The 26,157-nt window shown below is 37.2% G+C and overlaps 1 protein-coding gene across 1 annotated transcript in view; it reads left to right on the top strand.

Annotated features, from left to right (window-relative positions):
• Positions 1–26,157, top strand: part of Sntg1 (syntrophin gamma 1) — a 302,539-nt gene that overhangs the window by 213,131 nt on the left and 63,251 nt on the right. Inside the window, exon 15 of the mRNA XM_035438749.1 lies at positions 3,803–3,895. Coding sequence (XP_035294640.1) covers positions 3,803–3,895 — 93 coding nt within the window. The remainder of the gene's footprint in view (positions 1–3,802; positions 3,896–26,157) is intronic.

Raw genomic sequence — 26,157 nt, 5'->3', positions numbered from 1 at the left:
TAACCACATTCAACAATTACCCCTTTGAATATGAGGTTTTGGATAGGATATTAAATTAAAAACTTACTACATGTATGTAAAATTACTATTGATTAATTTCATATGTGTCTTTACCTTCTGGTAGAAATTTATTTCCATAGTTTCTTAAGGTATTTATCCTATGTATATTTTACCTGTAGATACTGCATAATATAACTATACAAAAATCTTGTCAAGTGATTTATGTTGGAGCTTCCAAAAATAATATTTTTGGTTATCATTTTATTCACACTGAAATAACTTTTCATTACATAAATGCAGCAATTAAACAATAACAAACATTTTCATATTTAAATATATTAAGTGCATTCATTATTTATTGACACTTTAAGGTATAGAATAAAATTATAGTGGATCTCAACTTATACCATTCATTTGTTTCCATTTATTGGCAATGTAATTTGCAAAGTTGAACTTAATGAGAAAATTCTAATGCATTATAACAAATGGAATTTCACCTGGAATCTTCATTTAATGGCTATACAAATAAGTAGAAAATAATTAAGCCTAAATAAAAAGTAAACAATGTAAACTTAAACACAACTTAATGTTGAGAGTAATTTAAATGAATTGCTAATGGCTGAATATAGCTATCGAAGATGCCTGTTTATTAGGAAAATATACTTGTACCCAAGCATAGATTTTATATCCATTAAGTTTCCTTTACTGAGACACCAGTGGCAGTTCTGCCTCCATCCGTGACAAGACGACAGACATCAGAGTATTGGAATTGTTTGCATCTACCAGGAGGGAACCTTGGTCCCATACCCACCAGGAGAGGAAGAGACTCCTGCTAGAACCACCAGAAAAAAGGATAAGAAGAGGACAAGGTAAAAGCACATCCAACAACAGAAAACCCAATATGACACCACTGGAGACTAGGAACCATACACCAGCAAGAAATAAACATCACAATGCAGATGAACCAGAAGAGAATGACCTTAAAAACATCTTCAGGAAAATGAGAGAGGATATGAGAAAATCCCTTAAAGAAATGGAAGGGAAAAAAAGCAAAAAATACAAGATGATCAACAAATGTCTCAAGGAAACAGTTCAAGACCTAAAAACTGAAATAGAGACAATAAAGAAAATACAATTTGAGGGAATGCTGGAAATAAAAAAGCTGTGTAAACGATCAGGAACTACAGATGTAAGCATAACCAACAAAATAAAAGAGATGGAAAAGAGAATCTCAGGAGTTGAAGACACACTACCGGAAATAGATTCATCAACCAAAGAAAATCTTAAGTCCAACAAATCCCTATCACAAAATATCCAGGAAATATGGGACACTGTGAAAAGACCAAACCTAAGAATAGTAGGTATAGAAAAAAGGTGAAGAAATCCAACTTAAAGACACAAAAAACATATTCAACAAAATCATAAAGAAAACTTTCCCCACCTAAAGAATGACATGCCAATGAAAATACAAGAAGCCTACAGAACACAAAATAGACTAAACCAAAAAAAGAAGGTCTCCTCACCACATAACAATCAAAACACCAAAAATACAGAACAAAGAAAAAATATTAAGAGCAGCAAAGGAAAAGGGTCATGTAACTTATAAAGGCAAAAATGTCACAATCACACCTCACTGTACCATGGAAACTCTGAAAGCCAGAAGGTCCTTGATACATATTCTACCTAACTAAGAGATCATGGATGCCAGCCCAGACTGCTAAACCCAGCAAAGCTTTCAATCAATATAGATGAAGAAAACAAGATATTCCATGACAAAACCAGATTCAAACAATACAAATCCACCAACCCAGCCCTACAGAAAGTTCTGGAAAGAAATCTGCAACCAAGGAAGTTAACTGCAACCAGAAAAATATAGGCAATAGATAATCCCACTTTACCAATAGTCAAAAGGGAAAAGGGATAGAATCTCACACATAATTTCACCTCCATCACCAAATCAAAAACACACAAGAATGAACAATCAATGGTCATTAATATCCATCAACATTAATGGTCTTAACTCACCTATAAGAAGACACGGTTTAGCAGAATGGATAAGAAGACAGAATCCTTCCTTCTGCTGCATACAAGAAACGCACCTATACTTCAAAGACAGACATAACCTAAGAATTAAAGGTTGCAGAAAGATTTTCCAATCAAATGGACCCAAGAAACAAGCAGGGGTAGCAATCCTAATATCCAACAAATGGACTTTAAACTAAAATCAATCAAAAGACATGAAGGAGGTCACTTCCTACTCATCACAGGAGAAATCCATCAGGACAAAGTCTCAATTCTGAACATTTATGTCCCAAATCAAAGGCATCCACGTTTGTAAAAGAAACATTACTAAAACTCAACTCACATATAAAACCAGACACATTTATAGTGGGAGACTTCAACACGCCACTCTCACCACTGGATAGGAACACTAGAAAGAAACTTAACAAAGAAACAAAGGAAATAATCGAAGTAATGGACCAATTGGACTTAAGAAATCAGTATGGTGACTCCTCAAGAAAATGGGAATAAGTGTACCACAGGATCTATAAACTCCACTCCTAGGCATATACCAAAAATAGCACATTCATACAACAGGGACATCTGTTCAATGATGTTCATAGCACCACTATTTGTAATAGTCAGAACTTGGAAGCAACCTAGATACCTCTCAACTGAAGAATGGATAGAGAAAATGTCGTACATTTACACAATAGATTACTACTCAGCGGAAAAAGCAATGGAATCTTGAAATTTGCAGGAAAATGGATAGAACTAGAAGAAACCATTCTGTGAGAGGTAACCCAATCACAAAAGACAAACATAGTATGTACTCACTCATATGTGGATTTTAGACACAGAGTAAAGGATTAGCAGCCTACAATCCACTCTGCCAGAGAAACTAGTAAACAAGGAGGACCCTTAGAGAGCCATACTTGTTCCTCTGTAGAAGGGGAAAGGAAGGATAAAGATCCCCTGAGCAAATTGAAAGCACGGGAAGAGGGGGAGGGAGCTACAAGAATGAGAAGGGAAGAAGAGGAAGGATCCAGAGGTCATGAGGGAGCAGAAAGGTTGAGTCAGGAGAAGAATAAAAGAAAGGATATGTGATAGGTAGGGTTTTAGTTTGGGGGGTGGTAGGGGAGGACAGGAGGGAGAAAGGAACTGGGGTTGTCATGTAAAACGATCTTGTTTCTAATTCAAATAAAAAAATCTTTAAAAAAAAGGTTTCTCTTCTATTTTAACTCCAAATAAACATTTTCATTATTATAAGATTTTAATACCAATTAGGCTTTACTAATATGTATATAGCATTCTGATAAAAGAAATATGACATGTTTATTCATAATTATATCCATTTGTGATATGCAATATATTTTGTATAAATATTATAAAACAAATACAATATAAGCATTGATTTTTGAAAATTTCTGAAGGAAATAGCTACCTGATATGTGAATTTTAATTTACTTCATCCAACATAGTAATAAACATTGAAATCAAATTTAAATAAAACTAGATGTAAAAATGTGTCATGTTGTATATAAGGCCTAAGATATTTCATATCTGATTTAAGTCCATTTTATATTTCAGTATCAACATTTTATCTTCAAAAATTTACAAGTAAAATTATAATCCATGAGATCAAATCCAGGCCCTTATTATTGTTAGAACTGTATTCTGCTACTGAACGTCACTCAGGCAGGTAGTGAGTATTACTTGCAGGGACGTCATTTTATATTCCCCTTGATAATGAGGTTAAATCAATCATATGGAAACTAACAGTATTCTCTGTTTTTTCCAGTGCAAGACCTATGCATGTGTGCTGGAGAGTCACCTAATGGGCCTCACTATTGACTTCAGCACTGGCTTCATCTGCTATGATGCAGCAACAAAGGTAATATGTACCAGGTGTCATGAGAAATAGGGTGGCAAAGCTATTAAGAGACAATGAGTGCAAAACCTTTGAATTCCTTGCTGAATTCAAAATAATTGTATGCAGGATTAGGGTTTTAAATCCAACATATTTTTTTTTACTTTTTTAAAAATTTAAATTAGAAACAAGCTTGTTTTACATGTCAATCCCAGTTGCTTCTCCCTCTCCTCCACCCGTGGTCAAACCTACCCCTAACCCTCCACTATCTGATCCCCAGGGAGGGTAAGGACTTCTATGGGGGATCTTAAAACTCTGTCATATCATTTGGAACAGGGCCTAGACACTCCTCATGTGTCTAGGCTGAGAGAGTATCCCTCTATGTAGGATGGGCTCCCAAAGTTCGTTCATATACTAGGGATAAATACAGATCCATTATTGGAGACCCCATAGATTAATCAGACTTCCAAACTGACATCTACATTCAGGGGATCTGGGACAGCCTTATGCTGGCTTCCCAGCTATCAGTCTGGGGTCCATGAGCAACCTCTTATTCAAGTCAGCTGTTTCTCTGGTTACTCCAACCTGGTCTTGACCCATTTGTTCATCACTTCTCCCTCTCTGCAACCGAATTCCTGAGTTTAGCTCAGTGTTTAAATCTGGGTGTCTGTTTCTGCTTCCATCAGATACTGGATGAAGGTACTAGGATGGCATGTAAGGTAGATGTCAATCTCATTATTTGAGAAGGGCATTTAAGGTAGCCTCTCGACTATTGCTTAGACTGTTAGTTGGGGTCAACCTTATAGATCTCTTGATATTTCCCTAGTGCCGGATTTCTCTTTAAACCAATAATGGTTCCCTATATTATGTTATCTCTTTTCTTGCTCTCCTCTGTTATTCCTCTGACTGGATCTTCCTGGGTTCTCCTATACTCTCCTCTCCCCTCCTCTTGTACTCTTCTCTTTCTTCTAACTCCCTCTCCCCTGCCCCATGCTCCCAATTAGCTCAGGAGATCTTGTCCCTTTCCCCTTCTGTGGGGGACCATGTATGTCTCTCTTAGAGTACTCTTTGTTTCCTAGCTTCTCTGGGGATGTGGATTGTAGGCAAGTAATCCTTTGCTCTGTGTCTAAAATCCATATGTGAATGAGTACATGCCATGTTTATCTTTTTGTGACTGGGTTACCTCACTTGGGATGGTTTTCTCTAGTTCCATCCATTTGCCTGCGAATTTCAAGATTCCGTTGTGTTTTTCTGCTGAGTAGTGTAAATGTATAAATGTGTAAATTGTGTAAATGTACCACATTTTCTCCATCCATTCTTCAGCTGAGGGGCATCTAGGTTGCTTCCAGGTTCTGACTAGTACAAATAATGCTGCTATGAACAAAGGTGAACAGATGTCCTTGTTGTATGGATGTGCATTTTGGGGTATATGCCTAAGAGTGGGAATTGCTGCATCTTCTGGTAAACTAATTCCCATTTTCCTGAGGAACTCCCATACTGATTTCCAAAGTGGCTGTATGAGTTGGCACTCCCACCAGCAGTGGAGGAGTGTTTCCCTTTCTCCACATCCTCTCCAGCATAAACTGTAATTGGTGTTTCTGATTTTATCCATTCTGACAGGAGAAAGATGGTATCTCAGAGTTGTTTTGATTTGCATTTCCCTGATGGCTAAGAACATTGAGCACTTTCTTATGTTTCTTTCAGCAATTTTAGATTCATCTATTGAGAAATCTCAACTTAGTTCCATACCCCACTTTTTAATTAGATTATTTGGTGTTTTGGTGACTAGCTTTTTCAGTTCTTGTATATTGTAGAAATCATCTCTCTGTCAGAAATGGGGTTGGTAAATATCTTTTCCCATTCTGTGGGCTGCAGTTTTGTCTTGTTGACTGTGTCCTTTGCCTTACAGAAGCTTCTCAGTTTCAGGTGGTCCCATTTACTAGTTGTGATCTCAGTGTCTGTGCTACTTTTGTTATGTTCAGGAAGTGATCTTCTGTACTAATTTGTTCAAGGTTACCACCTAATTTCTCTTCTTGGAGGTTCAGTGTGGCTGGAATTAAGTTGAGGTTTTGATCCATTTGGACTTGAGTTTTGTTCATGGCAATAGATATGGACCTATTTGTAATCTTCTACACGCCAGCATCCAATTATCCCAGAACCATTTGTTGAAGATGCTTTATTCCATTGTATAACTTTAGCTTCTTTGTCAAAAATCAGGTTTTGTAGGTGTGTGGGTTAATATCAGGGTTTGCAATTTGATTGCATTTGTCTAACTGTCTGTTTTTATGTCAATACCAAGCCGTTTTCATGACTATATCTCTATAATAGAGCTTGAAGTCAGGGATGGTGATGTCTCTGGAAGTTCTTTGATTGGACAGGGTTGTTTTGGCTATCCTGAGTCAATTGTTTTTCCATATAAAGTTGAGAATTGTACTTTCAAGGTCTGTGAAGAATTGTACTGGATTTTGATAGGGATTGAATTGAATCTGTAGATTGCTTTTGGCAAGATTGCCATTTTTACTGTGTTGATCCTACCTATCCAAGAACATGGAAGATCTTCAAATTTCTGATATCTCCTTTAATTTCTTTCTCTAAAGACTCAAAATTCTTGAGGTCTTTCATTTGTTTGGTTAGTGTTACCCCAAGGTATTTTATTTTGTTTGAGGCAATTGTAAAGGGTGATGTTTCTCTGATTTCTTTCTCAGCCCATTTATCTTCTGTATGTAGAAGGGCTACTGATTTTTTTAGTTAATCTTGTATCCTGCCACTTTGCTCAAGGTGTTTATCAGCTGTAGGAGTTCCCTCGTAGAGTTTTTGTGTTACTTATGGAAACTATCATATCATCTGCAAGTAGTGAAAGTTTGACTTCTTCCTTTCCAATTTGTAGCCTTTTGTTGTCTTATTGCTCTAGCTAGAATTTCAAGTACAATATTGAAAATGTATGGAGAGAGTGGATATCCTTGACTTGTTCCTGATTTTAGAGGAATTGAGTTGAGTTTCTCTCCATTTAGCTTGATGTTGGCTGTTGGTTTGCTGTATGTTGATTTTATAGTATTTAGGTTTGTTTCTGTTATCCCTGATCTCTCCAAGACCTTTATCATGAAGGGTGTTGGATTTTGTCAAAAGCTTTTTCAGCATCTACTGAGATGATCATGTGATCTTTCTTCTCAGTTTGTTTATATGATGGATTACTTTAATGGCTTTTCATGTTGAACCATTCCTGCATCCCTGGGATGAAGCCTACTTGATCATGGTGGATGATTTTTCTGATGTGTTCTTGCATTTAATTTGCCAATATATTTTTTTGGTTTTTCGAGACAGGGTTTCTCTGTGTAGTTTTGGAGCCTATCCAGGCACTGGCTCTGGAGACCAGGCTGGCCTCAAACTCACAGAGAACTGCCTGCCTCTGCCTCCCAAGAGCTGGGATTAAAGGCATGTGCACCCAATGCCCAGCTTGCCAATATTTTAATGAGTATTTTTGTATCTATGTTCATGAGGGATATTGGTCTGTAGCTTTCTTTCTTGGTTGTGTCTTTCTGTCATTTGAGTACCAGGGTTATTGAGGCCTCATAAAAAGTTTGGCAATGACCCTCTGCTTCTATTGCATGAAATACTTTGAGGAGAATTGGTATTAGCTGTTCCTTGAATTTCTGGTAGAATTCTGCACTGAAGCCATGTGACCCTGGACTTTTTTTTTGTTGGGAGACTTTTGATGACTGCTATTTCATTAGGGTTTATAGGTCTGTTTAAATTGCTTATCTGTTCTTGATTTAATTTTGGTAAGTGATATCTATCCAGAAAATGTCCATTTCCTTTAGATTTTTCGAATTTTGTGGAGTACAGGTTTTCAAAGTATGACCTGATGATCTCTTGATTTCCCCAGTATCTGTTGTTATGCCCCCCTTTTCATTTCTGATTTTGTTAATTTGCATTTTAACTCTGTTGTTTGGTAAAAGTTTTTCTGTCTTGTTGATTTTCTCAAAGAACCAACTCTTTGTTTCATTGAGTCTTTGTAGTGTTTTCCTAGTTCCACTTTATTGATTTCAACCCTCAGTTTGATTATTTCCTGGGGTCTACTCCTCCGGAGTGAGTTTGCTTCTTTTTGTTCTAGAGATTTCAGTTGTTAAATTCTCAAGTTTCTTCATGTGGGCATTTAGTGCTATGAACTTTCCTCTTAGTGCTGCTTTCAAAGTGTCCCATAAGTTTGGATATGTTGTGTCTTCATTCTCATTGAATTCTAGGAAATCTTTAATTTCTTTTTGTATTTCTTTCTCTACCCAGGAATGGTGCAATTGCACATTGTTCAATTTCCATGAGTTTATAGGTTTTCTGAAATCTGTGTAATTGTTGAATTCTAACTTTAGAGCATGGTGGTCTGATAAGGTCCAAGAGGTTATTCCAATTTTTGTACCTGTTGAGGTTTGCTGTGTTGCCAAATACGTGGCGATTTTAGAGAAGGTTCCCTGAGCCACTGAGAAGGTATGTTCTTTTGTCTTTGGATGGAATGTTCTAAAGATATCTGTTAAACCCAATTGGGTCATAACTTCTGTTAATTCTTTTGTTTCTCTGTTTACTTTCTGTCTGGTGGTCATCTTTTGAGGAACACTCAGGTTATCTCCAGTTCCAGGCTATTTTGAAGAGAGCAGCAATGAACATAACTGATCACCTGTCTCTGTGGTAGAATGAGGTGACCTTTTGGTATATGCCCAAGAGTGATAATACTGCTTCTTGAGGCTGATCAATTCCCATCTTCCCTACAAAATGCCACAATGGTTTCCACAATTGCTCTACAATTTTGTACTGAAACCAACAATGGATGAGTTTTTACCTTACCACACTGAGCTGTGGCTTGTCATTCTGACAGGTAAAAGATGAAATCTAGAAGCGGTTTTGATTTGCATTCTCTGATGGCTAGGGGTGTTGCTCATTTTGCTAAGTATTTCTCAGCCATTTAATTTTCCACTTTAGAAAATATTTTTGTTTAGATCTGTATCTGATTTTTAATGCAATTATTAATTTTTTGATACCTAGTTTCTTGAGTTCTTTTTTTTGATACTTAACTGGCAAAATTCTTTTTCCGTCCCGTAATTGTCTGCATAGTTCAAATGATAGTGCATTATCAGTTTCATCAGTTAACATTTACTAATTAAAGATTTTAGTGCATATGCTAACAGTGTTTGATTCAGAAAGTATTTTCTTATGCCAATGCATTCAAAGCTATTTCCCGCTTATTTTCCTAACAAGTTCAGTGTATCTTGTTTTATGTTGGGGTCTTTTATCCACTTGAATATGACTTTTGTACAGTATGATAAATGTGAGTCTATTTTCATTATTCTACATGTAGATATCCAGTTTGTCCAGCACCATTTGTTGAAGATGCTTTCTTGCAACCAGAGTGTATAACTGGCCTTGGTTTCAAAATTCTGGTGTCCATGCATGTGTTTAGTTATATCCCCATATATAACTAATGTAATCACATTGATTCCATTGTTCAAAGTGTTCGTTTTGTGCCAATACATGCTCTTCTTTAGATCTGTGTTACAACTTGAAATCAAGAATAGTAATACATCCTACCATTATGTTATTATTCAGGGCTGTTTCTTCTTTCCATGGCTTTCTTTTCATATTCCCGTATGAGGCTGATCATTGTCCTTTCACAATCTGTGAAGAATTGTATTGAAAGTTTGATGGGGATTGCACTGACTCAGTAGATTTATTTTATTTAGCACAATGGCCATTTTTTTCTATATTAATTCTACTGATCTATGATTATTAAATATTTTCTACCTTCTGATATCATCTTCATTATAGTTACAAGGTATTTTATGTTATTTGAGGCTATTGGTAAAGATATTGTTTCCCTGGTTTCTTTCTTCTCCACTGGTTAATTGTGTTTATAAGAAGGCTAGTGATTGTTGTGCTTTAACTTGTATCTTGCTACTTTGCTGAAAGTGTTTACCAGCCGTGGGAGTTACCCAGGGGAATTTTAAGGTCAATTATGTATACTATCATATCATCTATAAATAAATGTACATTGACATCTTCCTTTCCAATCTGTATGCCCTTGTTCTCCTTCAGCAAGTAGTTTAAGTACTATATTTACTGGTTATGGAGATAGTAAATAGTTTTCCCTCCTTACTAATTGTGGTGGAATTGCTTTTGGATTTCTCCTTTTAAGTTGATGTTGTCTTAATCATATGCTTTCAAAAACATGATAACTTAAAATATAAAAAGGAGAAGTGATATAAAATGGAATTTACCATTTCTTTTTCTTTTTTTAGATTTTATAACATATTTGAACCATGTTTTACCCTCCGAATCCCTCCCAGAAACTCTCCACCTCTTCTGTCTTACATAAAGAAAAAACATAAAAATAAAAATAAAAAACAAACAAAAAATTTAAAATGCCAAAATAAAGCAATGCAAAGCACTCTCTACAAGACCTGCCATGCTCAAACAATTTGGGGATCTTTTATTGAAAGGGAAAGTGAACTTTGGGTTACACTATTCACCATGATGTTGTCTGCAATGGATACCCACTGGCAAAGGGAAATCAGTTTTCTCCAGTGGAGCATCATTGGGTACAGCAACAACAATCCAGAAATGGCCCCATGGCCAAGGGTAGTTGATCAATAGAAAAAAATTAACTATATTAAATTTTCCTCCCCTTTAGGGAAATTCTGTTACAAAATTGTGTCTGCTGATCAAACTGTCATGATCTCAAAATGAATGGAGCCAGGACTGCCTGAAGTTATCCACAAAGGAGGCAAGGGATAAAATTTCTGTACATTACCATGGATTGGTGAAGGAATTTAGATCAGTGTACATAGAGTGTTTTAGATAAGTGAAATATAGGTGAGATTTTAAATATTTTGAGTAGACAGCATATAATAAAGTGAACAGTAGAAGACTTGTTTTGTTTTTTTAAAGAATGGACTTGGAGAGCAAGCAGCTTAGTCTGATTGCATTGCATTATATTGATATAGAAACTCCTTCTATATGTTGTGAATATGCTTTGATTTATTGCTTGATGAATGAAGCTGTTTTGGCCAATTGACAGGCAAATTATAACAAGGCAGTAATTCCAAATGAAGATGCAGAGAGAAGAAAGGCTAATTTTGATAAATACCATGCAGCCACTGAGGAAGCAAAGTATGATATAACAAGCCACAAAAACTCATGGTAAAGTATAAGTACTAGAAATGGGTTGATTTATAAGTAGAGTTAGCCAATAATAAGCCTAAGCTATTGGCCAAGCAATTATACCTCTCTCTCTCTCTCTCTCTCTCTCTCTCTCTCTCTCTCTCTCTCTGTGTGTGTGTGTGTGTTGTTAGATTATAAAATGGTTTTCACTATTGGTTGATCTACATAATACTATTGTCAAAACTTATTTTGATCACCAGACATAGTGACATATTCCTATAATCTCATTAGTCAGAGAGCTGAGGCAGGTCATTGAAGTTTCAGGGAAGTCTGAACTATGTAGTCAATCCCTGTCAAAAGTTTTTGAAAAAGTTATTTTAATAATATTATCTCTAGAATATTAATATACATGGGCACAGAAAGACACTGTGAGTGTCATTGTTCTTGGCCATTAAAGCATTAATGAGAAGAGTGGTTGTGTTGCACTCAGCACTTGCAGTGAAGCATCACATCTTGGGCTTAGTTATGAAGTATGCACTTACAAAAATCAATTCAAGTACACTTCACTAAATATTGAAAAATTTAAAGGACCTGCTTCTAAAGATTTCACTCAGGTTCAACAAAGGAGCCACAATGTGAAGAAAGTAAATTCTTAGGGGGAAAAAAGGATCTACTCACACCATTTTTTAAATCCATGTCTCTTTATTATAATTTTTTCCTTCTGCCCCTATCCTAATTACTCTGTCCTACCTGTCTCTAATTTATTAGTTCTAATTCTCTGTTCCAATTCTAATTTCAATTCCAATTCTCTGTTACATTCTTTTTCTTCTTCTTCATTTTCCTATTCTCCTTATCCTTTTACATTTCTGTTTATTTCTGTCAGCTTCTACCTCAGTTTCTGCTCCTCAGCTTCAGCTTCAGCTTCTACCACTTTATTTGTTCTACCCATCTTTTAAAGACCCACAAAACCTTGAAGGCCTTCATCTGAAGGTCACATGTCATGTCTTAAGTAAATGATAAGAAACAGAGTCATACCAACAGTGCAATAAATTCATATAGTAAAGAAAGAGTACTTTCTTTCAGTTTACTCCCTAATTAGTGCATCTGTAGAAGTCTTTTGTGTGATCTATAGAGGTAGCCTTATAGAACTAAACTAATAAGTGAAGTAAGGATATTGTATTATAGCCTACACTTTTGAGTGGGTAAAACATCTTAAAATATTTTGTAAGTAGTGGTTATAAAGGCCAGGCTTTCTTGGACTGGTGACTTGTCTGAACTTGTGTCCTTAGAGTACAGCAGCATGGGTTTCAGGGGCAAGGGGGAGAGGATCACATACAGCATTCAAAAAGGCACAGTAACATTAAGAGCATTTTAAAACTTAAGATATACTTTTCTGTCCAGCATAGAAATATGCCAAAGAAAAAGAAGCTTGTAACTCTTTTTTGGAGCTATGAAGTTAGTTCATCTTTTGTAGCTAACCCTGGCCAGCAAGGGAATCTTATGCCATGGTGTCTGAACAAAGGGCATAAAACTATGGTTAGGAATTCATGCAAAGAGTTAAGTATTATCCCTACACTGCAATTAGGTTACTTTTCACTATCAAACTAGGCTCACCAAGGCATACAGCTGGATAAATGTCCTGATAAGTAAGATAAATGTCCTTGTAAGTTTTCTTTTGGTAATAGATTATCTTAAAATCTTAAGTTGGATGTTTTCAATATACTCCAAATACATAGGGGATATTGTGCCCAATAAATAAACAAATAGTACTGAATTGTGGGAAACAGATCCCAAGTTTGTAATATATGGGAGTAAACTACAGAAGGAAATCTTACAGTGAGAAGTAGTCACTTTTATTTACAAAGCTTCAACTCTAATATGCCTTATATTTTGGTTCCACCATGCAGAACCCCTGGCCCTGATGGGTTGGCCATGTGAAATGTGGATGATTAATTACTGTGGGTTCCTGAAGCTTGTGGCAACTGTATGTGCCCTTTGATGAGCTGTGAGAACTATACTTCTTTTGGAATAGAAGGATAGGTCTTTATCAGGCACCTGAGAAATACACTGATGTAGGAAAGTGGGAGTTGTAATCCTTCCTCTAGAGTCTATGACCTCATTAGCTATGAATTTTGGCTATATTTACACTGTCAAAAAATCAATTCCTTCTAATGGAGGATACTTTATGCTCAACAGACAGTTATGATTACCCTCAACATATAATGTCATGATTACCCTCAACATATAATGTCATGGTAGCACCCTTGGAAATATCTTGCCATTTTGATCATTTTCGCAGTTTGTAGGCTTTCCAGGTTTTTGGACTCCTTATTGCCTTCATGACCTATCAAATTACATAGCAACTTAGAGAACTATGAGAGATAGTCTTTCTCCTCGGGGAAAGTAAAACAATATTTCATACATGCATTATGAAAAAAGTCACATGAATGATAGATTTCTCACAATTTTAATGATTTCAAGAAAGTTGATGGAAACATACATACATGACTGCAGTAGTAAATCTTTGAGAATATTAATACTAATTCTCAAAAATATTATAAAATAATGACAAAGTGAAAGTACATCCTAACTCATTTTAAGTCCAGGTTTACTATGTTCCTAAACAAAGAAAATAAGATAAATAAATGTGATCATGAATTAAAACTCTTTAATAAACTAGCAAACAATTTATCAGCATAATAAAGGGATTTATATTCATAATATAAGGAAGTTTTCAACATCTCCCAAATAATCTTGACTGAGTCAAGATTAAACAAAGCTTCATGCTTTCATTACTGAAGAAAATACATTTAGCAGAACATATTTTTCTTTTAAAGAAAACTACAAATTAGAAAATGGGGATTTTCTGAATAATGATCATACTTGAAAACACTATTAGACTGAGTCATATAAGAGTGAAATATTTCCTTTTTCTAACATGATCTTGAAAAATATAGCTTTTGTCATTTGGCAATAAAGTGAGAAAAGAGTCAATTAAAATAGAATACAGAATTTGTAATAGTTTCTGTTTCCATGACATGCTCTGATATTGTATCTATACACAACTCTTAAGACCACACAATCACAGTCAGGAATATAGGACACTTGTGTGAACTACTGAACAACTGTTATGTGCAAAGATTATATACAATTATCAGTTAGGTTTATATATTCTACCAATGAATAAAAGAGATTAGAAATATATGTAACACCAAATTCTGTGATATTTGTTCTTTAGAATATATTGCACTAGTATGAGAAAAAAATGCTACAAGTAGAATTCATGTCTCCAATTAAGTTCTAAAAAAGTTCATATCCAAGTTGTGAATCATGTCCCTCCAAGTAAGCAACTTTCCGGAAAACCAAGCGTGTTTGGGGTTTTAATGATGCAAAGAAATAGCATGTCCACTGCAACTCTTATAAAACAAAACATAATTGTGGTGGCTCACTTACAGTTAAGAATTTTAATACATTATTATCATGATAGAAACCAAGGTAGCATTCAGGCAGACATGGTACTGGAGCTGGGAGCCCTTGCATCTTGATTCAAAGGCAACAAGAAGTAAACTATCTCACTGAGCATGGCTTAAGCATATATGAGACCTCAAAGCCCTCACGCATAGAGACAAACTTCCTCTAACAAGATCACATCTAGACTCTGCCCTCTTTCCTCCGGTGGACACCTGAGCCTCCGGTGAATCTGGGTGCTGCTCTGCCCCTACCTCCTGCCCATCAACCCCTGCTCGTTTCTGCCTGAAACCCTCCACCCCTGGACAAGAATGGACCAGCCCAGAGTGGAAGGCCCACCCTGAGTCTGGACACACCTCACCCCTGTCCACACTCAGCCCTCTGTCCTGCTGCAGGTGCCCAAGCCTCAGGTGAGTCTAGGCACTGCTCTGCTCCACAACCTCCCCCATCAACCCCTGTTCCTTTCTGCCTGAGCCCACTAGGACAAGAGTGGACCTTTCCAGACCAGGAAGGCCCACCCTGAGTCAGACAAACCTCACCCACTGCCCTCTGCCATCCTGCTGCTGCCAGAGGCTGAGCCCTTTGCCTGACACCTGAGAGAGGGAGAGACCCTACCTGCACCTACTGGAAGAAAGGATGGGAAGAAGACAGAGTAAGAACACAACAACACAAAGAACAATATGACACCACCAGAATCTAGGGACTCCACACCAGCAAGATCTGAAAAGCCCAAAGTAGAGGATGAAGAAGAGATAGACCTTAAAAATTGTCTTATGAAAATGTTAGAGACCATGAAAGAGGAAACAAAAAAATCCCTTACAGAAATAGAAGGAAAAACAAGCAAAAAATTACATGAAATGGAGGGAAAAACAAACCAAAACATTCAAGAAATAAACAAATCCCTTAGAGAATCTAAAGAAAACCAAGAACAAAAAACACAACAAAACAAGTGAAGGAAACAATTGAAACAGTTCACAGTTTGAAAGCTAATTTTAAAGAATTAGAAACAATAAAGAAATCACAGAATGAGGGGATGCTGGAAATACAAAAGCTGGGTAAACGAACAGGAACCACTGATGTAAGCATAACCAATAGAATACAAGAGATGGAAGAGAAAATCTCAGGTGTTGAGTATATACAGTCATTGACCAAAGAAAATCTCAAGTCCAACAAATCCCTAACACAAAATATCCAGGAAATATGGGACAATGTGAAAAGACCAAACCTAAGAATAATAGGTATAGAAGAAGGTGAGAAATTCAGCTCAAAGGTACAGAAAATTTATTCAACAAAATCATTGAAGGAAACTTCCCCAGCCTAAAAAAGGATATGCCTATGAAAGTACAAGAAGCTTACAGAACACCAAATAGATTGGACCACAAAAAGAAGTCCCCTTACCACATAATAGTCAAAACACCAAACTAACAGAATAAAGAGAAAATATTAACAGCAGCAAAAGAAAAAGGCCAAGTAACATACAAAGGCAGACCTATCCAAATTACACTGGCTTCTCAATGGAAATATTGAAAGCCAGAAGATCCTGGATAGATGTTCTATGAACTCTAAGGGAATATGGATGTCAGCCCAGGATACTGTATCCAGCAAAGATTTCAATCACTATAGTTGGAGAAAACAAGATATTCCATGATAAAACCAGATTTAAGCAATACATAACCACAAATCCAGCCTTTCAGAAATTAATGGAAAGAAAACTCCAATGTAATGAAGATAACTACAGTCAAAAAACCATAAGCAATAGATAATCCCACTTTACAAAACACCAAAAAAGTGGGGAAACCTACACACAATAACACCACAAACAACAAATCCAAAACAAACAATAATCAACAATCAATGGCCATTAATATCCGTCAACATCAATGGTCTTAACTTGCCTATAAAAAGATACAGGCTAACAGAATGGATATGAAGACAGAATCCATCCATCTGCTACAAACAAGAAACACATCTCAGCTTCAAAGACAGACTGTAGCTCAGAATAAAGGGTTGAGAAAGATTTTCCAATCAAATGGAACCAAGAAACAAGCTGGTTTGGCAATCCTAATATCTAACAAATTAGACTTCAAACTAAAATTAATCAAAAGAGATGAAGGAGGGCATTTCATACTTACCACAGGAAAAGTCCATCAAGATGAAGTCTCAATCCTGAACATCTATGCCCCAAATACAAAGGCACCCACATTTGAAAAGAAACATTACTAAAGCTCAAATCACACATAAAACCTCACTCACTGATAGTGGGAGACTTCAAAACCCCGCTCTCCCCACTAGATAGGACCAGTAGACAGAAACTTAACAAAGAAACAAAAGAACTAACATGTTATGACCCAATTGGGTTTAACAGACATCTATAGAACATTCCATCCAAACACAAAAGAATATATTTTCTTCTCAGTGCCACATTGAACCTTCTCTAAAATTGACCATATATTGGCAATGTAGCAAACATACACAGAAACAAAAAATTGGAATAACCCCCTGTATCTTACCATACCACCATGCTTTTTTTATTTTGTTTCTTTTTTCTTTTTTATTTATTTTTATTTTTATATATTTGAATTACAAACAAGATTGAATTACATGACAATCCCAATTCCCTTCACCCTCCCTTCCTCCCCTACAACCCTCCAACTGAATCCTACCTATCATATGTCCTTTCTTCTAATCTACACCTGACTCAACATTTCTTCTTCCTCATGACCTCTGCATCCTTCCTTTTCTTCCCTTCTCATTCTTGTAGCTCCCTCCCCCCTCTTCCCATGATATACCACCATGCTTTAAAGTTAGAATTCAACAACAACACAAATTGCAGAAAACATACAAATTCATGGATATTAAATAATGAGCAATTGAACCATTCTTGGGTCATGGGAGAAATAAAAGAAGTAATTAAAGACTTCCTAGAATTCAATGAGAATGAACACAACATACCCAAACCTATGGGACATTTTGAAAGCAAAGCTAAGAGGAAATGAAAGTTCATAGCACTAAATGCCCACATGAAGAAATCGGAGTCACACTAGAGAATTAACAGTGCAGCTGAAAGCTCTAGAACAAAAGGAAGCAAACGCTCCCTGGAGGAGTAGACGCCAGGAAATAATCAAACTGAGGGCTGAAATCAATAAAGTAGAAACTAGGAAAACACTACAAAGACTCAATGAAACAAGGAGTTGGTTCTACTAGAAAATCAACAAGATAGACAAACCTTTATTCAAGCTACACAAAAGGCAGAGAGAGAGCATGCTAATTAACAAAATTATAAATGAAAAGGGGGACATAAAAAAACGGACACTGAGAAAATCCAGAGAATCATCAGGTCATACTTTGAAAACATGTATTCCACAAAATTTGAAAATCTAAAGTAAATGGACAATATTCTGAATAGATATCATGTACCAAATTAAACCAAGAAGAGATAAGCAAGTTAAACAGACCTATAACCGCTAATGAAATAGAAGCAGTCTTCAAAAATCTACCAACCAAAAACAGCCCAAGCCCAGATGGATTCACTGCAGAATTCTAGCCTAACTGTCAACATCAAACTAAATGGAGAGAAACTCAAGGCCATTCCTTTAAAATTGGGAACAAAACAAGGCTGTCCACTCTCTCCATATCTCTTCAATATTGTACTTGAAGTCCTAGCTAGAGCAATGAAACAACAAAAGGAGATCAAGGGGATACAAATTGGAAAGGAAGAAGTAAAACTTTCACTTTTTGCACATGATATGATAGTTCACATAAGTGACCCGAAAAACTCTACCAGGTAACTACTAAAGCTGATAAACACCTTCAGCAATGTGGCAGGATACAAGTTTAACTCAAAAAAATCAGTAGTCCTACTATATACAGAAGATAAATGTGCTGAAAAAAAAATCAGAGAAACATCACCCTTTACAATAGCAACTAACAAAATAAAATATCTTGGGGTAACACTAACCAAAAATGAGAAAGACCTGTATAGTAAGAGTTTTGAGTCTTTAAAGAAAGAAATTATAGAATATATCAGAAAATGGAAAGATCTCCCGTGCTCCTGGATAGGTAGGATCAACATAGTAAAAATGCCAATCTTGCCAAAAGCAATCTACAGATTCAATGCAATTCCCATCAAAATCCTAGCATAATTGTTCATAGACCTTGAAATAACAGTATTCAACTTCATATGGAAAAACAAAAAACCCAGGGTAGCCAAAGCAACCCTGGACAACAGAAAAACTTCCAGAGGCATCACCGTCCCTGACTTCAAGCTCTATTATAAAGCCATAGTCCTGAAAACAGCTTGGTATTGGCACAAAAATAGACAGGTTGACCAACGGAATCCTATAGTGGGAAATTACCAATATGGAGTCAGGTAGAAATATAAGGGTATTTAATAGGGAAAAGCCTTACTTACAGAGCAACCTAGCCAGCCGGCGTGGTAGAGGTCTGTACAGCAAGAAGCAAAAGGAAAGCGAAAGAGCAAACGCAGTCACACTATGTCACTCTGACCACACCCTCACAAGCATGGTCAGGCACATCTGTAGCCAGCCCCTAAGTAGGCATGGCTACAGCTTCCCCTACAATTCCCCTTTTAGTCTAAAAGAGGATTAAAACTTAACAGTTTAAAGTATCCAAAATTAACATTCATACAGGTAAAATATCAGAAGATACAACAATCTGCTTATGTCACATCCTAAATATCTATGTTAACTAAACCCTAAAGTCATCTGAAAGAGGTATCCAAGCCTGAACACCTCCTTCCAATCCCAACCATAAACAATAGGAAGCTATCCCTAACTAGGTATATACACTATCCTAAGTGACAACAATGGGGGAAAGGGGACATAGCATTCTCCAAGTTACTTCCTGCTGAAATGGGACGATGATAGTCATGTGGGGTCCTATAGGAAGAAAATGTTAGTATCCAGTCCATGTTAGATGGGATTCACTTGATTGAAGATCTCACTTGAAATCCTCAACTTGATTGAAGTCAGTACCGGAACCTCTGGCTGGAGTGTCAGTTGAAATGGATCAAGTTGGATCCAGTACAGTCGAGGAGGTGTGGCCCATTTTCTTTCCAGGGTGTCCAGGGATTGCTGTCAGGCAGGTCTTCATTGGCTGTGTGGGACTCAAACATAAACAGTTAGCAGAGAAATGTTTGCTTGTGTATGTACACATGCTGGGGAATGCAACCATGAGAGCATAACAATTATGAGAGGGTGTACACCTTGAGAGAAAGATCCAAGAAAAGACAAGACAGTCCCCAAATTCATATTTTATTTTGTATTATATCAATTGGCTTCTTGATACAATACAGAAACACTGAAGTTTAGTTAAATAATGTGCTTGGATTTTAGAGGAGGAAAGCCAAATCCACCTCTAAATCCAGCATTGGTTTAATTGAATAGGGACTAGGAAATGAAGAGAGATAGAGTTCGCTGAGAGACAGATGTAAAGTTTACCGTATGGCACGTTCTTTTTGTTTGATGGTTATAGCTACCTTTTTCTTCTTAAGCATCTACCCATGCAGTGTCCTTTGACTACTGGAGATGAGTTTTCCTATGAAGATAAAAGCAAAACACTTCCCTTTCCTTTGGGAGGTTTCTATTTAGTTTATAAGCTATACCTTAGTAGAATACCTGTCATTTGTCCTTGTCGAGAGGTTTTTCCTTTTCCACTCCAATCTTGATCAACTTTGATGGTATCCAAAGTTTTTCTTCTCCTGTAGAAACCAATGCAAAACCCCTACCCCAACGTAACACATGTCCTGGTTTCCATACAGAGGTTAGTACACCCTTGAAGTATACCGGCTGATTGAGCTCAGCAGTTTTCTCCATAGTCCAGTGTCTTTCTGCAGCTGTTTGTCCTTTCTCATTGGCATTAAGAAAGTTTAGTGTTAATAAAGCATTATGCAGCCTATGTTTGTGGGGGTTAGTCTTCAAGCTTGTTTGTTAAGCATCTCCTTAAGTGTTCTATTAGATTGCTCAACCACTGCTTGTCCTGTAGGATTGTGTGGTATACCAGTAACATGCTTTATGTTATAATATTTGAAAAATTGTTCCAGTTTTGTAGAGACATATGATGGAGCATCGTCAGTTTTTATTTGTGCAGGTATACCCATAACTGCCATCACCTCTAGCAGGTGTGTAATAACAGAATCAGCCTTTTCAGAGTTAAGAGCAGTAGTCCATTGGAACCCTGAGAATGTGTCTATAGTGTGATGCACATATTTCAAGTTTCCAAACTCTGCAAAGTGAAAGACATCCATCTGCCAAACCTCATTTCTCCGAATGCCCTTAGGATTACAACCTGCTGGCAATGGAGTTTGATTACAAAAGGAACAAGTAGGACACTTTTTCACTATCTCCTTGGCTTGTTCCCAAGTGATAGAGAAGTCCTTTTTCAAACCTTTGCTATTTACATGATGTTTCTTATGAAATTCTGAGGCTTCTAGCACACCTCCAATTAATAAACGATCAATCTCATCATTGCCTTGTGCTAGTGGGCCTGGCAGACCAGTATGGGATCTGATATGTGTAATATACATAGGATTACTTCTGTTTCTGATAGTTTTCAGTAATTGTAAAAACAGAGAAGTTAATTCTGTATTATCAGGAACAAATTCTGCAGTCTCAATGTGTAACATGACTCTCTCTGCATATTGGGAATCAGTAACTATATTAAGAGGTTCTGTAAAATCCTTAAGTACCATGAGAATTGTATATAATTCTGCCTTCTGTACAGATGTATATGGACTTTGAACTACTTTACTTACCTCACCTGCTTTATAACCTGCCTTACCTGATTTGTTGGCATCAGTGTAGAAGGTAAGAACTCCAGAAATGGGAGTTTGTCTTACAATACATGGAAGAATCCAGACTGTCTTTTTTATGAATTTAATTCTGTCAGTTTTGGGATAGTTGTTGCTAATTGTTCCCAAAAAGTCAGTAAGAGCTATTTGCCAATATTCATTATCTTTCCATAAGGAAGAAATTTCTTCATTAGTTAAAGGTACTATAATTTCTGCTGGATCTTTTCCAGTCAGCTGACGAAGTCTTAATTTACCCTTTAAAATCAAATCAGAAATCTTTTCTATATATGTCTTTAACTTTTTATTCTGTTTATGTGGCAGAAATATCCATTCCAATATAGTGTCTTCCCTTTGCATCAGAATTCCAGAAGGGTATTCTCTGGATGGCAAGATAACCAGAATACAGTCTAAATCAAGGTTTATCCGATCTACATATGCATCCACTATTCTGTTTTCTACCCATTGTAACTCTTTTTCTGCCTCATCAGATAATATTCTCGGACTGTTTAGGTCCTTATCACCTTTAAGGGCCATTTTTAAATGCTTTAAGTCATGTCCTTCTACACCAATAATTGTCTGTAATTGAGAAAATTCCCCTAATAATTTCTGAAGAGAATTAAGAGTTTGATACCGATCTCTCCTAATTTGTACTTTTTGAGGTATTATTCTCTGTAAGTCTATCTTGTAACCTAAATAGTTAATAGAATCTCCTCTTTGTATCTTTTCTGGGGCAATCTGTAATCCCCAACGAGGCAGAACTTCCTTCACCATTTAAAACATATGTTCCAAAGTTTCCTTATTAGAATCTGATAAAAGAATGTCATCCATATAATGATAAACAAGAGATTGTGAAAATTTCTTACGAATTATTTCCAAAGGTTGCTGTATAAAGTGCTGACATAAAGTAGGACTATTTAGCATTCCTTGTGGCAAAACTCTCCACTGATATCTCCTAATTGGCTGTGAATTATTAAGAGTTGGTACAGTAAATGCAAATTTTTCTCTATCATTTTCCTGTAACGGTATTGTGAATAAACAGTCTTTTAGATCAATGACTATGATAGGCCATCATTTAGGTATTAAGGAAGGTAATGGCATTCCAGGTTGCAGAGAGCCCATTGGTTGAATTACCTTATTTATGGCTCTCAGGTCTGTCAGTATTCTCCACTTACCTGACTTCTTTTTGATGACAAATACAGGAGAATTCCAAGGACTGGTAGATTCCTCTATATGTCCAGCATCTAGCTGTTCCTGTACTAACTTTTTTAAAGCCTCTAGCTTCTCAGAGGTCATTGGCCATTGTCCTACCCAAACTGGTTCATCTGTAAGCCACTTCAATGGCAGGGCCTTTGGCTCCTCTGAAGGTCCATCATTTGTACCTAGTTTCTGTACAGCATGAATGGTTGGTAACCATTTTCCATAGCGTCTTACCAGATCTTTTCTACTATCTAAAGATTGTACATAATTTATATCTGACACTGGAGGAATATTAATCTGAGTATTCTGTTGCTGTAAGAGATCATGACCCCAGAGATTTATAGCTATATCTGTCATGTATGGTTTCAGTATCCCTTTCTGTCCTTCCGATCCAATGCAGACCACCGAGTTAACACTCTGTCAAACTCTAGATAGAGTTCCAATTCCTAAAAATTGTACGTTTGCCTCTCTAAGAGGTCATTTCTGAGGCCAAGATTTTTGGGTAATAATAGTTACATCTGCCCAAGTGTCTACTAAGTCAGAAATAACTTTATTATTAATTTTCACTTTTAACCGAGGTCTTTTATCATTAATAGAAGCTTGCCAAAATATACGTTTCTCATTTTGTCCATTCACATTTGATTCTTCATCACTATTCAAACTACCATCTAGAGCAGTATCATTTTTCACAATAGGCAAAGAACTATCAATTGGTCCTGTGAGAGATTGTCTCCCACTGCTACTGGGAATGACCCGACCTTTCTCAAAGTGGGGGACTTCTTGAGCCCCCCTCGGGGTTTCCCAACCTTAACGGGTTACCTTGTATGTCCTTGGTCGATCTACATTCATTGGTCCTGTGTCTGCCCTTACCACATCTACACAATCCAGAAGGCAGTGGCCTTCCATATGAGGCATTGTTAGAATTCGTTTGTCTACAATTTCTTTTAGTATGTCCCATTTTACCACAGTTGAAACATCTAGGTTCCTGGAGCCTTCGTGGTCTCCATGGGAAGGCTCTTCCTCCCCAAGGTTCTGGTTCATAGTAGTAGTAACCTCTAGCCTCTTGGTACTTATGTTGACCTATGTAAGGTGCTTCTCCTTGCCAAACCCTTACATCCTCACCTCTAGAACTTTTAATTTCTTGTTGCCTTTTTAAACCTTTTGAAATGGCTTCTCCTACCCAAGCTCTAGTATCTTGTACATTATAATCAATGTTGGCTGCATACAAACCCATTTTTCTAGTGGAGCTGATCTGATCTTTAAAGGCAAAAGTATTCTTTTGCATATTGGGTTTGCATTTTTATAAGCTATTGTATATATAATTGATTGTCTTGTTTCTGGATCTGTTACCTGTAATTCTACTGCCCTAGTTAACCTTTGTAAGAAATCCTGGAACTGTTCTGTAGGTCCCTCTTCTATTCTGGTATAAGCTTCTAGGCGTTCTCCTGGCTCACGAACCTTATCCCAGGCATTTAATGCTGCTTTCCTGCATAGAGACAGTATATTGTCATCATATTCAGCCTGAACCTGTGGGTCAGCATAAATACCCTGACCAAGAATCTTATCTAGAGGGGCTTCAAAACCTTCCTTTATGCCCTGATACTCAAGGAGCTTTGCCTCTTCCCTTACTAATGCCTTCCACTGGATTTGGCATGAATTCTCAAGTACAGCTGCTACCAATCGTTCCCAATCTGTGGGTATCACCCTGTTAAAGGTTGCCCATGAATGTAATAGCTGTTTTACGTATGGGCTATGGAGACCATATAAGACAACTGATTCTTTATTAGTCTTAAGATCCTTCAGCTATATATGTTGCCATTCATAAGCCATCTGTCCATGAGGGTGTTTCTTAGAAGCTGGCTTTTCTACCATGGTAGCTGGGTACACTAATGGTGTAGGAGTAACAACCTTAGAAGAATAGTCATGATACCTAGGTGGAGCAGGTGCCTGCGATTAGAGTGATTCTGCTTCTGAGGCATCCCAATTATCTTTAAGCCTAGCAATGATATCCTTTTGAAAAGTTTTAATTTCCTTAATCATAAAGGATTCCAAGCACGTTAGTGAATCTGTACATTGCTCTAACTGCTCATCTACATGTTTTTCTAGGTCTTTAATACGATCATCCTTAGGCAGCATCTGGATGGCATGGAAACTGCCTTCTAGGTATTGGAGTCTAGATTCCAGGTCATGATTTGCTGATTTTGAGTCCTCAGCAATAGACTGTATGGACCTATGTAATCTGTCAGCCCTGTACTGTAAATTATCTTCCAAACATTCAAATCTAGACTCAAATTTCTGATCTGCTACCTTGGATGCTTCAATAACTGATTGAATGGCATTGTCCAATTCTTCAACCCTATGCTGGGTATTTTGCACCGTTGCATCTAGTTGTGGGTAACATTGCCTATCTGAGTTTCTAGCTGGCTACAGATATTCTTTAGCTGGTCATGGTCTTCCTACAGCCTAGCCTCTAAGGCCTCAGACATGGAGGATCTCTCTGTGTTTATCTTATCATAAATACGCTGCATCTCATCAGACAGCTCTGTCTTTAGTGTATTGGACACAGAGCCAAGCTTATCATCCAATTTCTGTTACACTTGCTGCACAATTGTGGTCTGACTTAATCTTAAAGGTGTTATTTCCTGTAGGTAGGTGGTGAGGTTATCCTTATCCCTATTCCTGAGTCCTCTGGCTAGTAATATTATTTGTACCAGCAGGCTAACTGCCATTATGGCATATAGGCCAGTAATTGGCACATTAACATCCTCCTCAAACAGTGAATTCATGTAATAAGTAAAAATATTACCAATTTTAGCAAATGATAAATATTCCACCATAAATTTACCTGATTTCTACTCCAGATGCAGTAAATATATTTGACCAGCAGGTAGCACAGGCGTTCAGTTATTCCGAGGCATTTGGCAGCAGTCGGTCAGCGGTGGAGAGAGGTCACAAAAGTCGCTGTGCTTATCTGAGAGAGTATATGGCCTTGCGGCTGCAACCACTAAAACAGATTCGGCTTTCCCGCAGCAGCGGCCAGGGGAAGCCTCTGCTGAAAGCCAAGGCTTACTCACCTCTAGGCAGCTAGAAACTGTCTCCGAGCTGGGTGGATGGTTCTCAGCAGCTCAGCAGCAGCAGGTCGGCTGCTAGCCGGGACGCCTGTGGAGAGAGGGCGCTTTCCGGACCTAGGCTGCGGGCCCGATGGAACCCACAGCCGATCAAATGGGGTATAGGTTTCCAATATCCCGCTTCTGACAACCAGATATAGTGGGAAATTACCAATACGGAGTCAGGTAGAAATATAAGGGTATTTAATAGGGAAAAGCCTTACTTACAGAGCAACCTAGCCAGCCAGTCTGTACAGCAAGAAGCAAAAAGAAAGCGAAAGAGCAAACGCAGTCACACTAAAGTCACTCTGACCACGCCCTCACAAGCGTGGACAGGCACACCTGTAGCTAGCCCCTAAGTAGATGTGGCTACAGCTTCCCCTACAGAATCCAACTGAAACCCCTGATATTAACCCACACACCTATGAAACTCTGATTTTTGACAAGGAAGCTAAATTTATACAATGGAAAAAAGAAAGCGTCTTCAACAAATGGTGCTGGCATAACTGGATTTGGACATGTAGAAGATTGCAGATTGATCCATATCTATCACCATGCACTAA

The sequence above is a fragment of the Cricetulus griseus genome, chromosome 2 (assembly GCF_003668045.3).
Source record: "Cricetulus griseus strain 17A/GY chromosome 2, alternate assembly CriGri-PICRH-1.0, whole genome shotgun sequence".
Taxonomy (NCBI): Eukaryota; Metazoa; Chordata; class Mammalia; order Rodentia; family Cricetidae; genus Cricetulus; species Cricetulus griseus.
This window is presented reverse-complemented; position numbering and strand designations above follow the sequence as displayed.